Below are 17,145 nucleotides of genomic sequence, written 5' to 3' on the forward strand. Positions count from 1 at the left end.
AACTACTGGTATGACTGAACAAACTACAGTAAGTCAACAGATCAGATATTGCTATCATGGAAAGCCAACTAGTGTACAATAAAGTATGTAGTGAAACCAATATTCAATCATTTAGTTAATTAATATGACACAGTTGTAACTTTGATGACATCAATTATGTAGTTTACTTACACTATGAATGAACATGCAAATCAATGCTAAATACTACAGAAAGGAGAAGGATACATAACGCACTGAATGCAACAATCAATGTTTGACACCATGGAGAAGATAAATTCTTATGATACATTGCACTAGCTTAATAACTTCTTAATAACTTTACTGAGACACCATGTTTGTTGTTGTCCGTCAGGGATGCCAACCTCTGAACTCAGAAAACTGTACTCACAGACCCAAAAAACATTTTGCCATACAATACTGTATTTTTTAATACGATGCCTAATTTGACTTGTAACTCTAAACCGAGCGTTTAAATTGACTTGTTTTTAAGTTTATGAGTTAAAAAATCTGTTATGCAGAATTGATACATCATGATTATAACATCTTATAAAGTGTACAATTGATGAAACTTACAAACATAGTGTTGTAATATACTTAATACTTCTCTTATTATATTCCATTGTGGCCTTTTTGCACTTCTGCAGGAGTTCCCGATTTAGTTCCCGTTTGTAACAGGGAACCCCTGGGTCTTAGGCTCTTAGGTATCCTTTTGTAGGCCTATGTACCAAATTACCTCTGGAGTTTCTCGGAAAGAAAACTTTTTTTTTTTACAAATTTCCAAAATACGAAAATATGACATCCTACCTAGTCAGCACTGTGAAAAGCGAATGGCCTAGCCTCCTCGACGTGTATGTCACCTGTTCATGGCTTGAAATTGGCTATGAATAGTTACTCAAAATATCCATCTCAAAAAGCATCTCAGACAAACCATCCATCTTCAATCTTTACCAAAGTGTAAACTTTAATTACATATTGCCTACATTCCGACATTATTGTGTACTTATTTTCAGTATTATACCGTTTATGAACAAATAGAAATGTTACGAACTTGAGGTTAAACATACCTATTCGTTACCTATTTAACTCCATTCAAGTTCAATTAGAAAATGTAAGCTGAGGCCAATCAAACTGAAAAGCAAATTGTACCATCATAACTTGTTTAAAATTACTCTAGAATGTTACCAAATTAATGTAAAGAATTAATAACAACTAGAAACTACTCCAATATAAAATACAACATTCCCTCTTTCAGACATAGCACATACCTTCCAAACAAATGCCGATATCCAGCAAACTGAAAGTTGTAAACTACGCTACACCTTTTTTGTTTTTTTGTTTTTGGCAAACCGATGGTTAGGCTACATTTCCCATTGACTTAGTGTGGTTGTTAAGCTAACATGTGGTCGAAGGTTGCAGTTTCCATGGATATTTTAATTTTTTATTTGCGACACAACTAGAGCGAATAAACAGATGGCTAGGTTAGATTTCCATGTTGACTTAGTGTGAAGTAAGGCTACCATGTGGTCGGAGATTTGTGGGGATTCTAGGTTATTGTCCCGGTGATTGACCCTCTCGCACTGCTTCAAACTTGTTGCAGGATTGTGAGAACTGTTTGCGCGATTCGCGCTGCAACCGCAAACCTAGGTAGCTAAAGCAAACGCATGTCACAATTAATTTTACACAGACACCTGATATAACGAGGGCGATTTTCTTATATTTCTCTTCTCTTTTTCGCACTCGTAATTATGCTTTAAGAGTGCTTTTTTAGCACTTGCGAGGGCGAATCGCCCGTCGCCACCCGCTTATTTCCAACCCTGTCCAGCACATTCATTAATTCGCGAAATTGGTATTGTTACCATGCTTACTGTGCCCAGAAATATGAAGTCACTAACCACGAGGGAAGCAAACTTGGCGACCCTGGCAGCCTAATTTGATGAAATTACATCGTGAAAGACGTATAGAGGGTGTCATTATTTTAATATTTCGTACTAAAAGAACAAACCTTATACATCAATTGATATTTTCAACTTCCATATGTTTTTGAATAATGATATTTTCACCCTTTCATATGTTTTTGAATAATCGGTATGACATAACTGGTATTCCACGTAATTGTTCCGATTATGCAATAATCGTACCCATTCCGATTCTGATTCAGTTAATCGTTTGAACACGAATTATAACCCTAAGATTGGCCTTAGTCTCATTTAGCAGCCGCCAGTCGTTTATTTTTTGTACTTATTTTTGATAATGGAAAATCGCATTTTTGATAATGGAAAATCGTATTTTTTGAGAACAAAACGTAAAATCGTATTTTTGACAATTTTCCGTACAAAATACGGCAAAATCGTACTAGTTGGCATCCCTGGTCCGTTATGGTACGGTTTGTTCAATTGTCTTGAAGCCTTGTGATATCTACATTCTGGATACTTGTTACTCCCATTGTCCACTCTTGTGTCCTTGCTGTATGGTATTGAAATAAGCTGAGAAACTGCTTTGACATCAGCTATTTCAAAATTGTCCGTATCCATGTTAACAACGTTCACTATGCAAATCCATAGCTTTCACTGGAGAACAAGAAATATGACAATCATCTTACGTAAAGTAGAGAAGCACACATTAATTAATGAAACAATCCAACACAAATACTTCCAGTTCCAACCCTTATATCTGCTTGCAAAACATCCATCATGCCATAACGCTATGCTGTGCTGTACTGTTCCTCTAAAGGATGTTCTGTACATCTGTAATGTGAAATGAAAATGGAAATAAGACATATTTATGGCATTGTGTGAGGACAGAAGTGTCACAAAGATATACCTGTTCAAATGATTTTCCAAGATATGATTCATTTGATTTTAATTGCAAAAGAGACATTCAGGCTCATAGCCAAGTAACTGGGTTGGAGCCAGCAAAAATATTATGTTTGTTTATTTACTGAGATTGTAACTTGCACTCATTGTAATAACTTAAAATTATTGTTCAAATCTGGGTGAACGAAGGCCCCTTAATGATTCCCCTAACATGTTAAACTAGAAATATCGCTCACACTCAAAATTTGCCAAAAATGTCAATGTCTTTGCTGATATGAAACTATACGCACATGACAACCTGATCAGATGACAACTACAGTATAGGCAGTTAAGAGTAACTGTCTTTAAGCAGTGCAAGTACTGTATGTACAAATGAGGCAACATCATCATGAAACATAAAAAGAAAACATAAAGAGAAAAGAATAAATGTGCAATTTTTGAACACAAACTGCTTCAGACAGGTAGGTAGCACATTCTACAAGATTGGTAAATGTCTTTATACTTTTATCATTAACTTGTGGGGTTTGAACATATTTGGGTCCCTCACATTAGCACCATATTTAGCACTATATGTCTATGTCATTAATATAACATAATACAATAAATGAATAAATGTGTCCAATGTCCTAAATCTGGTTAGTCATATACACTCCTACAGTAGTAGACTGCAGACCTAGTTAAAATGTAGACTTATTTACAGCATGGAATGGTTAGAGTATGTACATCAAAAAATTTACCAGTCTCCACTGGGGTATACAGTAGCTGCTGGAGTGCATTGCTGCATCAGCCTCTGTTGGGCATAGCCTTTTGTTGAGGAAGTGGTGTTATCTTTTCTGGTTGATCAGTTTGGATACCAACCTCTCGAGTTTCTTCAACTGAAAAAGACAATTAAAACCGGGATGTGCAAAGTTAATAATATATCAGAATGCATACTGTACACATAGCAGGGAAGTGCTCATGAATATTTGAGTGCCAGGCAGATTGGGCGGTAGTGTGATCCACATCTTGGGAGAGGGATTTCATGGGTACCCCCCCCCCCCTAAATGGACAAATTTTGCACATGAAGTATGCTTAGGTGGTGCTATATTCCTATTCTGTGCCATATATTCTCCCAGATTTTGGTTATGGTAAAACTTATTAAATTATCATCAAAAAGTGCTGGACGAAAAAGGTTAAATACTGTTTGTGCGGGGCGGCATTCAGAACTGCTGGGCGCAGCTGCCCAGTGTGAGCAAATCCCTGACATAGTGAATTATATAACTTCCAACATATATTACTGAATACCGCATTTCACTAAATAGTCAACAATTCAAATCAATTTTGCAAACACAGAACAGTAATTTCACTACTAGTTACAGAAGTTTGCTATTGGCAGCATAAATTCATCACATCTGCTTTATGATTTACAGTACATGTATAGTGTCAACTCTGCAAGTATTCAGGAATGGTTCATTTACTAATCTAGTGCAAACCTAAACTAGTGATGTGCAACAATTTCTATTATATTTCTTATTTCTATGTTAGTAGTATATACCTGCAGTATTATAACTCATCTACTAATACCTTACATACAAAATGTCATAACGTTTGATGTTACAATGGCAATGTCCCAGTAGGCTTGCTCATACACTAATATGTCACCAAATTTCATCATGTTCAGAGATGCATAATTGCTTTCAAAATATAGCTAGGCTTTGCTTATTTCCAAGACTAAAAATTATGGAATATTCTATAGGTGTGCCCTAAACAATGAAGTGTTTAAAAGATACTACAGAAACATGATATGGTATATTATGGGCAACCATTCTAGTTCTCTCACAAATCAGTAGTATCATTTTCATTTTGTATAAGTTTTAGAACTGCATGATCAGATTATGTGTAGAGCTATGAAGCCTATGATGTTGTTATATTTTGGCAAATGTCTTTAATTTCTATATCATGATGAAATTATCAATTATTGTAAGACGGACTCAACGACCCACCCCCCCCCCCCCGGAATGGTGCATCATGTCCGATGAAGCGCATATTTAGTGCGCTATTACAACTAAAATATGTGCGTCAATGTGCCATGCATGGTGTATCCTTTAAATTAAATGTGATAAATTTTGTCGAACATAAAATGGTGGCATTCACAATTATTGGTGACATTGACTTGTTTCTGTTGTCCTTGATTTTATGATTAAACAACGATGATCGCAAACTATCATGTTTTGAATGCATAAATATGTGAACAGTATCTAGTATCCTTCACTAATTCAACAAAGGAGCCTGTAGAGCTAGTGTAGCTTCTTTCTGAGAAGGCTTTTGAGTTTTGAATTATTTTGGAAAACTTAGTTATATCACATTACACTACAGTTACCAGGAAAAGCCGCTACCATTTTTTTAAGTAACTATACCAATTTGGGAGTATTATAGGCAATACTCTAATTTGGGATAGAATGACTTTAAATTAATGCGTACATTTTTTCTTTGCAAGTGGAGCATCATCCACAGCTAGAGTGGCTATGCGGATTGACAAACAAGTTAAGCAAAGTAAATACCCTAGCCTATGCATATTAGACTTAAAAAAAGTAAAAGAACCCAATGCCTTAGTAACTTAATTCATCTTGGAGTTGCTCAGCAGATTCGAGGTTATTTCACCACTTAAGAACCCATTCTCAGACAACAAAACAAGACAAAACTGAAATGGCTACACAAATTAGTAGTCTATAACTGAGAATGACCATGCATGCAAATATGCAGTAAATTTTCAAGTTGTCCTACTAATTTATTTGTTGCTAGGAACTCTATAATTGTGCTGGTAAACTAGAGTAGGAAATGAAAACAGTTACTTCTGCGTATAGGCCTCTGTCCCTAACGTACCTCATTGCACACTAGACTTACAGTTACAAAATAAATTCTGTATGCCCATATCAAAAATGCTCTTGACAAGAATAACCACCAAATTGAGGTAGGCCCTCCATGGTGCATAATTTTATAAATCTGGGCCTGGAGCTAGGCTACAGTAGTCCTACTTTTGCTATTGCTCCGCTCATGAGAACTTGCATTTCTTTCAAGTTTAACTTTCTTGTGGGGAGATCTCCCTACCAAATCCATATTACACTAATGTAGGCTAAGTCCTATTCATATTTGCAAAGCTACCGAATCATAAACCAAACACATGATACCGCACGCTTCCATACTGATCATGCTTAGTAGGCGAATATAAGTAGAAAAGCATAAATAACACTTCATGAAATGTTCGGCCTAGGCTAGGCTGCAGTTTGTACAGCAGCCTGCACTGCAGTAGCATGGACACTGCAGAGTTTGGACACCTAAGCCTTAAAACACCCCAAAACTATATCTCATGGTAAAAATCACCTGAAACTATACATGATATGGTTGGGTCATTTTGGAGAGAAAATAACTGTAGCTTCGTAGTTTTTCGTGCAATTGGCTCTTGCTGTAGGTTGTCTCATCGTGAAATCGTGTATTTCTTAGGGGTGCCGAACTTCGCAGTGTTCCAAACTTCGCAAAACTGACTATACTACTACTGTACTAGCCTATGTCTCTCGGTGTATTAGTTGCCTTAGTTTGTAGTACTCGTAGTAGTAGGCCTAGCTAGCATGATCTATTGAACAATATAACAAGGAAGCCTACGGTAGACCAAACACTTCGGCCGGAAAACAGTATACTGTATCCTAAATAGTAAATATATAACGTTAGTCGTTAGCATAATTTGCTGCCTACCTTCTCGTAAGATCTGCCATGCCAGTAAATGCTCCGCGAAGGTAGCATTGGTCATTTTGTCGATCCCCGATCTCTGTTCCAGTAGATCGTTTTTGGAGACCCAGTTCACGTACGTAGCACCAGCTCAAGTACACCTTTCATTTCATGTCCGTTTTGTCGCTCACTGCTTTTGGCATCGGGACCCTCAATAAAGCAACCTGTGCCTTCCACCTAAACAGCGCTGCGACGCGGCCGCAATATACACGTTACGTGTGTTATGTTACCACTGCATGAAACTGTGCTATACATAACGTATATTTACATACAGGATTTACACTGTACAGTGGCAGTATACTACAAATACCGTGTCACGTGAGTAACGGTGAACCATCTAAACTTATGAAATTGGCCCGCCCTCTAAAAATTTCCTCGCTGGGAGTATGCTTTTAATTATTTGCGTTACGACAACTCAAACAGGAGAACCATGTGTGTACGATCGGTACAAATAAAAACAGTGTTGTAAGTAGGTTAACCACAATCGCGGGATAAGGCCTACCTGACATGTCAATAAGTTAAACATTGCATCCCAATTCACAAGTCATAGGCATAGCTTCGGCATTTGTCGACAAACTTTTAGTTTTGTTTCAAATTGTTGACCCTCATTATGGCCAGCAAGAAAAGACGAAACTTTGAATTCATCGGGGGTGTTGAAGAAATTGGGAGGGTGGCTGATCATTGTAGTACTTTGCTGCTAAATGATCAGAACAACCCAGATGGCTTGAAGAAATAAAGGAGGAAATTCAAAAAGAGTGGGCTCAACTCAAGTCTCAAGTCAGTGGCTAAAAACTAATTCCATTTGGTCCCTTATCCCAGCTTGTAATCCAGGAAGGCTGCAACGATCCTCAGTTGTCTGAATTATTTAAAGTAATGGTGGTTCTGCCAGTGAGTTCTGCAGCTTGTGAAAGGGGATTCTTAACCATCAGTAGAATCAAACCTTCCCACAGAACTTCTCTTGCCCCAGACTCTAAAGAATTTAACGCAAATTTCTGAGAATGACCCGTCTGTAACATTTCAACCCTACCACATCAAATGACAGGAGATGATTTACCAGCAAAGGGCGACGTCACACCGACAGATAACGATCCCCAAACACAACATCAAAACACAAATCACCACCAACAAGCGACTCATCAGATGAAGAACTAGTTTGCCAATCCCCCCATCCGTATCTTCGAACGATTCAACTTAGTTGAACACCATCATTTATTCATTTTCCCAAAGATAAGTAAGCAGTATTCGCGCTAAGTTTAGCAGAAACAGAATGTGTGCAAACAAAAAAAAATGGAAAAAAAAGCCCTCATATTTTCACAAAAAGTTTTTCAAGTACCATATTGTAACTGCTATGTGGTTTCTTCCTTCATCAACAACAGTAAATGTATAAATTCCTATAAGAAAGTTTATTGCAGTGAACTTGAAGCAAGTCCAAATCGCTTTTTTGGTCAACGACCAATGTCAATGGGAGATAACTGTGTGAAATCGCTTAGTGTAGTGATACAAAGTGAACTTTCAAGGGAACAAACGTAAAATAACAATTTTGCCGAAATAACATTACATATCTCGAAATGAACAACAGGAAGTTTATTGGATTAATTTTTAGTCAAAAAAAATTGATAATTCACAAGACCTGACCAATGAAAGCTGTAAGTCCGACACTCAGTAATACATCGATAATAATAAAAATTGTCAGTGCCAATCGTTACCTTAACTTAACTTGTTAACGATCCTAACACATGTATACACTGATACAGTAGTCTGATGTCATGTAAAGTGAAAGTTACAGATGGTCAGCCATGTCATTGCTAAGTTTTGTGTCCTAAACAATGCTAACAATGTTTCACCGTTTTATATTTTGATATTCGACAACTCAAAGGGATGTGCGTGTGAGGCAGTGGAAGGTGATTGGGGGGAGGTGAGTGCAAGCTAGAGTGGAAGTGTTTACCTCTATATTTATTTAGTGTTATCAGATATAGCACTTATGTTTGTAAGGCTTAAATCTGGTGAAAAGAAACAAAATTATGCAATCGATATAGGAGGCAGCTCCAAATGTGCTTCTGTATGGCAGTGGTGGGTGGAGCGGGTGGGGGGGGGGGAGTAAGGGTGTTGACTGGACACAAAGGGGAAAGTGTAGTGGAGTGTTGAAACAGTACAGTATATAAAGGCAAAGCTATTGTAGTAAAATTTTCTGGAATACTAACTTTGATGCAATGCAGGACACCATGTCCCATTAACTGCGTGCAAAACAAAGGTAAATTATTCAGTCCTTACAAATGGGGTGTATGTTAATATATATATATATATATATATATATATATATATATATATATATATATATATATATATATATATATATATATAGCATAGTTGTTTAACAGTCTTTCCGTTATTCCTATCTATATCTTTCACTGTTTGTATCTAATTGATCCACCTTTGAAACTTTGAAAACGCTTCGACGCCTTTCCGAAAAACGGGTTAGGTATCGGCATCATCTTTCCAACTACAGACTATACTGTAAAAACAAAACGGTACCAAAAGGACTTAAAATCAAGGTCCGTGCTGGTTTACCACTTCTGATAGCGACAGATTTGCCAATTGGAAAGGAATCCTTAAGAATGCTTTGCTTGAATTAATGGCTGTGCAAATAAGTATTTGTCGCAAAACCATTCACAAAGTTAGCCAGCAAATTGATTCCAAAACCAGAAAACTGCAAAAAGAACTCCCCAAGAACGAGTTCGAAAGAAAGCTTGACTCCATCTCCAAAATTTGTTTGAACCTCTCACATACCCTAGCTTCAAGACAATATCACAAATTGAAGAGGGATAATGTCACGCAAAGAGTTAAGTCTTCTGGTGAAACCCAACTTGAAACCTCAAAAAGAACCAGGTCTCGCAGATTCCGTGGGAAAGAGATACAGACCGCATGCAACACCACCAAAAGTGCAGTTGTTACCATTGATTGCCAACTCTCGGCAGGAGAAACAAACCTACTCTCCAAAGGTCTAAATTTTTGCCCTAAACCACGGCAATTTAACGCTCAGAAACTTTCTCTTGACCTCAATCTGTTCTATCGACGCTTCTGTGAATTTTTTGCTGACGAAAATGGCAATAACACCACGCAACAAACCAATGACTTGCATTCCAATTTTAAGCCAAAAAGCTTGTGGAATCCACCCAAGGCCCATTGTGCGCCTCTTGAATAATTTATTTCGGCCATTGAAGAGGATGTCAAAACACAGACCTCCGCCCCAGACTTCCGCGACAATCTCAACAAAACTGAGAGACAGGCGATTCATGAACCCCGGAAGCGCGATGACATTGTCATCAAGCCAGCCGACAAGGGTTCTGCAATTGTCGCTATGGGCAAACAATTCTACAGAGAGGAAGCCAACAGACTACTCGGCAACCCTCAACACTACAAACTCCTAGATTCTGATCCTACTGAAGAAATCACACAAAACGTGAGAGTCATCCAAAAGATAGCCTCTAACGGTTCCATTGACCGCAAGTTAGGCCAAAACCTCCTGGAAAACGACCCAAAACCTGGTTGCTTTTATTTTCTGCCTAAAATTCACAAAGAAGGCAATCCCGGGAGGCCCATAATATCGGGTAATGGTACAGCGACTGAAAAAATTTCCAAATTCGTGGATCTCCTCATCCAACCTCTTGTTTCGGCCCTACCGTCCTATGTGCAGGACACTACGGATTTCATCCGGAAAATTGGGGAAATAAAAAATCTTCCCTTATCTACTCTGTTAGTTACCTTGGATGTGTCTTCGTTATACACAAATATCCCTAACGAAGAGGGCATTTCGGCCTGCACAAAAGCATTCAAACCGAAACGTGGCAAAACCCCCACGAAGAAAGAATTGGCCGAATTAATGCAACTTATCTTGACCAACAATAATCTGGTATTTGGCAACAAACATTACCTCCAAATTCATGGCACCGCAATGGGTACCAAACTGGCACCATCTTTTACCAACATCTTTATGGGAAACCTCGAGAAAGAATTTCTATCTCGACAAAACTTGAAACCACACACGTGGTTACGTTACATTGACGATATCTTTATGATATGGACCCATGGTGAGGCAAATCTAAAACTCTTCATTGATGACATAAACTCGTTTCATCACACTATCAAATTCACTGCTGATTTTTCTGGACATGGCGTTCACTTCCTGGACACCACTGTGACCCTACAAAATGGTTCACTCAAAACAGACTTGTTCAATAAACCCACGAACAAGCACAACTACCTCTTACCAAGCAGTTGCCATCCACGTCACTGTACCAGAAATATTCCGAACAGTCAAGCGTTGCGCATTCGACGCATTTGCTCCTCTGAAGTCGATTTTGATTCACGCACTAAAGAACTGTCACAACACCTCCTAAACAGACAGTATTTTCGGGGTACTATTGAAAATGCCATCAAAAAGGCTAAAAGCAAACCCCGTACCGAAACATTGACGTACAAAACTTGTCAAACCAGTTCCAAAAGGGTACCATTGGTTACTGAATTCCACCCTGGTCTCCTACCACTGGCTAATATTATTTAGAAGAATTTTCACCTTCAAGGCATCGAACGCCTGAAATCAGTTTTCCCAGAATTACCTGTCATCGCTTTTAAAAGACCCAACAACCTACGGGATATCTTAGTTCGGGCATCCTTTCGGGATGACACCCCATTAGGGGAAAGCCAAACAGAAACTACAGGATCATCGCCCTGTACACAAAATTGCAAAACGTGCTTACTTGTCGATTCGACCGGGCCCTTTCAGAGCAACCAAACCAAACGCACGTTCCAAATTCGGCACAAAATTAACTGCCTATCCAAAAATGTCATTTACCTCATCTACTGCAATATTTGCAACTTACAATACATTGGAGAGTCAAAAAACACTCTTAGAATGAGAATGACACAACATAGATTGGCGATCAAAACAAAAAAGATCTACCAACCTTTTGCAAATCACTTCAATCTCCAAACTCATTCAATTGAGAATTTGCGTGTTATTACCATTGACCAGAACGATTCTTGGACAGATAAATCTAGGAAAGCAAAAGAAATTTCTGGGAACTAAACCTAAAGACCACGGCACCATTTGGTTTAAACATCAAAAACGATTTGCCGTCCCAGACAAACCAAAACAATTCCTTTACAATTACGACGGAATCGGATTAAAATAATCCGACGCGGATTAAAATAATCCGAATTTCTAAAACTTCTGCTCAATTCAGCAGAAATCAGTAAGTCGCTTTGCCTTTACAACCATGCCGACATCTTCTCTATAAAATAGTTTCATTTCCTGCTACTCCTTGTCACTTTCGGTGATCATGCACTGAAGAAGAGCTAGTTTTGCTTGAAAGCTCTGCAAAAACCAAACATTGGCTGTTTTACTTCCAATCACTTAGCTAATTCAATTATTGTATCTCACTCGAGATCCAGCCTTTGTCTAAATGCAGCATAGTTGTTTAACACTTTTTTCGTTATTCCTATATGCGTGTGTGTGTATGTATGTACATATTCAGTGACTAGTTGGACACGATGATTGTTATTGGCCAGCATCAGTTTGAAAAGAAGTAACATTCGTCGAAACTCTTCTGGCAAGGATCGAAACTCTTCTCAAGGCTCTACATTAACTATTTGTATACTTTTTCTGTTGCTATTCTGTAACACTTATAACATACATATACCAGGTTTAGAGTTCTAAGACGTTGCGTGTATAAATCAATCGAACTCTCTAACGTTAACCAAAGTCACGTTAAACAAAGTTATACTCACGACAGCTCCTGTAAATGTTTAGAACGTAGCATCTTCCTAACGTCTCCCTCTGTTATTATCCTAGGCTCCCCATTTACTTGCTCTGTCTCTATGTGTATCTTCTTTGCTGTCAACCATCGATGCAATCTGAGTCCAGAGTGAAGTACAATAACATCTTTCTCACACTCCTTGAAAGATATTAAATATAGGAGAACATGTTGGCAATTGGAAAGTATTGCTCAAGGGCATACGTAAATATGAATAAAGGAGTCTCGAACAAAACTCTATTGACTTAAGTGTATCGCTAACACATTGTTTCTCCAGACAGTTCTTAAGGTGATAAACCGTACTATTGTATTATAGTCGTGTTACATACTTTAATAAATTATACTTTCAAAGAGTGTTTGCGCATGTCATTAAAGCATTAACAGGAAGGATATAAGTGAGGTTCTAATGTTTGGTAATGTAAATTCAAAGGATTATACCAAATGATTAGTTAGAACAATCAGTATGGTTCATAGCCTCACAGTACTGTAGCTTGTAACTCCCATGTCGGGGACAGGGTGGATTGAAGACGTCAAATGTTAAATACCTCCACCGTGAATCGACCATGAATATCATCAAATGATGGTAGTATTCGGTGGACTGGGATTGTTGGTTACTTACTGGTCAGTTATATGACACTCTTGTCGCTGTGTGTCATGTAATACATGCCAATATAACAGCTACAATTATTAAAAACTACGTTATGGTCTTAATATTCAGAGTAACTGTTAATACCGATCTAGGTGCAATGCTTTTGAAATACCTTTCTCCACTAGCGTGTCACTGCAAACAGGTTTCATGTGTTTATTGAATTTGCCCTATCACTGCGTATATACTGCATTAAAATTAAAATTATGTTTGGTTCTTATATCAGCTTGAGAACATATTTGCTGCTAAAATCAACAGCAGATTGAACTTAAAGAAAATGCAATAGCTGGCTGGCGAGAGTCAGTTTAAATGTAATAGAGTAGAATAACACAATATTATAAGAATGATTTAAGTAGGGTTAAGAAGCTGTACAGAATTACCATTGACCAAGATCTGTATGAATAAATGAAAGAGACTAATGACATTATCAGTGTAGATTTAATCTTTATTGGTCTGGATTGAAATCGTAAACACTGGTCTGGTCAACTGGAGTCGCCATTTTCAATTGAGCTGCAAGGTTTAACATTATAATCATTATAAGTCATCATTCTTGACATCTAATGGGATAGTTATTTTAGTTGATTCTCTTTTGCATGCTAGACAGGGTTCTACCCTTGTGTTTTCTTATGGCGGAACCTTTGTTATTATTAGCAACTTTTATATTCGGTGGAGGAGTATTAACTGTTTAGGCGTTAATTATAAATGCATATCATAATACGAGGGACAGAGTTTTTTTGCTAGCGTTACCGGACGCTGAAGGGTAAAAATGGCTGGCGTATATGAAAATATTTTAACATTTTGACAGTTTAATGACGTTTTATAAACGTCCATGGGAGAGGTGTAGGGATATACCTCTTCAGTTAATTTTGGATCACATATATTATATTTAAATACCTTATTCAAACCTCCTTCCCTCGGCCTTCAAATGATGGAACTACAAGCCAGTGGTTTTCTGCCTTGTATTGTGACCAAGCATACCGAGTTTCGTTATTACCACTACGTCTTAATGATCCTAGCTGTACGTGTGAGCTAACTATACTTTAAAAGGGCCTCAGTAATTAAGATATAACATGCTTTGAAACAGCTCTTCTGTTAATTCTGGAAAAAAGAAGACACCATTTGATACTAACACATACTTACACTAAGAATGTTGTTTGTTATCTACACTAGTCAGGTGTCATTACATATGATGACACAAATTTAAAAAGAAAGAAAAAAGACCCTTCTGATTGGAGTAACATGCGCCGTCTGTTTGTAAATGTTTTAGGCAAAGTTGTTTGAGGTTAATATTTACACTAAATATTTCTAAACATTAAATTTCATTTATTAGAAAATGAAATATAATGATGTCCTATATCTCTAATTGACAAGTTTTATATTGGTTTGGTATTTTTTATTGTTATTAAATGGCGTCATCATTAATAATTGGTCATCGATTGCACGGTTAAATACTAACAGTATCAGGTTTTGCTCAAAATCAATCAATTTTTCTACAACATTCTTCTCTAAAGTGTTTCTATTTCTATATGGCCTGACACATCAAAACTGAGGGAAGCATATAGCTCAATTACTGTGTTTATCATTTTGACTTTTGTTGGAAATGTTGAGGAGTCACCTCACATCCTCGTAGGTTCATCTTCATTTAATACCTACACCGTTGTTATCATGTCAGTTTTGTCTAAAGGGACCCTCATTGTAACTTGTGATGAGAGGGGGGGGGGCGGGGATGGGGTGTTGAAGCCTGATATTTTTTTAAACAATATTCCAATTTTGTGTGAGTGAGTGTGTTGGCTTGTAATGCTCCATAACATCTGACTAAACCTTGTAGTATTTAAATATATATTAGTTCTTTGATTAGCATTTCTGTGACTGTGTATACGTGTAGAGCCATGCCCTTTTGGCATAGCTGGCCTGCCTTAGATTTTAGACACCGGAACTGGCCAAACCCTTCCGTTGAGATTCGGAGACCCTTCAAGGTGTGGGGTAGCCTTCAAATCCATTGTTCTGTACACTTCGATACTTTCACTAGTAATATCAACAACCTACAAGAATTCTATTTACCTTTAAGCTATGTTATGTCTGCTTTTGCAGCCTTTGAAGTGGTTTCTATAATAGCTCTATGAGGTTATTATATAATTTCTCTTCTTTAATATCTTTTAAGCAAGCAAAGAGTTCTGTGATTCGTATTATATCGATTAGATTTTCTTATACTCTCAACCAAGTTCAGAGTCATGGTTGGCCCTATTTGTACTGTTAACACTATTACAATGGTAGGCTACTGCCTGAGTAGTGTAGCCTAGGCTTAACTTTTCTGCATATATCTTAGCTTTTCAATCCAATATAACTGTAAAATGCTGAGTTAAGAGTTCGTAAATAATAGTATTACTGATTTTCCAGAACCTTTAATTAACCCTTATCATAATTGTATGTCTTCATACTTAATTCATTCAGTGGTTCCTAAGATCGTAATTTACGTATGCACATGAACAAATTGTATTGTAACCTTGAAGCAGCATTTTTCGTTGGGTCGCTTTTTTCCACCTTTTTAACGTGTGCATCGATTTTTTTAGATGTATCAATCATAAAACAGCAAACTAAGATACCATCCAAGTTTTACCCTGCCAGGAGCGTTAATTAGCGAGTAATTAATGATTTATGTCGATAACGAGTAAAAGTGTCCTCGACAAAGTTTTCATATCTCCAAATCCACTAGTTTGAATTCCACCAATCAGTGAATAGTATGTTTATTCATGAGCATTTTGCGTTTGGTCGCCGTTTTCTACTTTTTTGACATGTCCATCGAGTTTTTTACATACATCAAATCACAAAAAAGCAAATTAAGTTATTAGCCAAGTTTTTCCCTGCCAAAAACGTTAATTGGCGAGTATTCCACATACAAAATTAATCGCATTCAGTTCCCAAACCCACTAGTTTAAATTCAACCAATCAGAGATGCAGGTATAGTTATGAGCCGTTGCTAAAAATAGATTCAAGACTTTGCGTTGGTACAACCACATATGCAACTCTCTGGTACAACTGCCATTTAGACTGTACACAAATCAAGCGTGGTGTTATATTACGTATCTATCAATGACGTTCGTAGTGTTTAAATATTCATATTATGGGCGAGGCTTATTGGGTTCCCAACGGAAAATATCTTGGAGAACAACAAAGTTCAAAGTTGCAATTTTTTCGACTTTTATGCCACCATTTGAAGTAAAATATAAATAGATAAGCTAGTTATGTATGTCGTTATGGCATAGTGGAGTCAGAGAGGTTGAGAAAAATCATAGAAAAGGACGCAAAATGCTGCTTTAACAGGGGACCTTACGTCATAGTAAACTTATATTTGTGCATAGCGCCCTCATTTAGTGAAGTACTTGTATTTCAGATGGCCGCACCCATGGTCGTTAGATGTAATAGTCTTTACTCATGTTCGTTATGTTAATGTGAACTTTAGGCCAATTGTTTTTATTGACATGTTATTAATGTGTACAGAGAGGTTGTTTTAACTAAATGTTGCATACTTCTCTTGGGTTTTCATAGAGATTAATTTCTTGTTTGTAAAATATGTACAACTTTTTAATAATAACTTTGGAAAGTTAGCTAATAGGCAACCATTGTTATAGAGCCATTTTGATAGGTTACAAGTTGAGGTTAAATGGTTATAAGGTGAATAACCGACGGCAAATCATTATTAGGTGAATAACAGGTATTTGTATTTTTGCTTTGCCGTAATTTAGTTTTCTAGTTATTTCCTAATCAGAATTGTGAACTTAAATAATGTTCACTCTGTTCATGGTCACATGACCACACGTAGCTAAAGGAGCCGTCCCTGTATTTAATTATTAAAGGAGTATTCAAGATCACTAATTAACTTTTATAGGAGTATTCTTATTTCAGTGTAACTGCCCTTAAGTTTTACTTTCATTTATTTAAGTGTCTTACTTAATTATTTGCCGGGCATCTCCTTATTCTTGTAATATTAAGATTTTCACTTTTATCTTATTTGTAAAAGACTTTTACTTAGGATACATTGTTTTCCTTTCCTTTTACTTAGAGCTCGCTAGTCGGTGTCGGAGTACACGCTAGCTAGTACAATACATGGACA

General features: G+C 37.2%; 1 protein-coding gene and 1 long non-coding RNA gene across 2 annotated transcripts in view; both read right to left on the reverse strand.

Moving 5' to 3' along the window:
- Positions 1 to 17,145, reverse strand: part of LOC139982813 (uncharacterized) — an 890,000-nt gene that overhangs the window by 648,223 nt on the left and 224,632 nt on the right. Inside the window, exon 17 of the mRNA XM_071995913.1 lies at positions 12,363 to 12,529. Coding sequence (XP_071852014.1) covers positions 12,363 to 12,529 — 167 coding nt within the window. The remainder of the gene's footprint in view (positions 1 to 12,362; positions 12,530 to 17,145) is intronic.
- On the reverse strand, positions 2,036 to 3,685 carry LOC139982798 (uncharacterized). Its single transcript, XR_011798356.1, has 2 exons — positions 3,551 to 3,685; positions 2,036 to 2,744 (listed from the first exon to the last, which is right to left on the reverse strand). It is a non-coding gene; the product is annotated as an uncharacterized lncRNA (long non-coding RNA).

This window comes from Apostichopus japonicus, chromosome 16, assembly GCF_037975245.1.
Source record: "Apostichopus japonicus isolate 1M-3 chromosome 16, ASM3797524v1, whole genome shotgun sequence".
Classification (NCBI taxonomy): Eukaryota; Metazoa; Echinodermata; class Holothuroidea; order Aspidochirotida; family Stichopodidae; genus Apostichopus; species Apostichopus japonicus.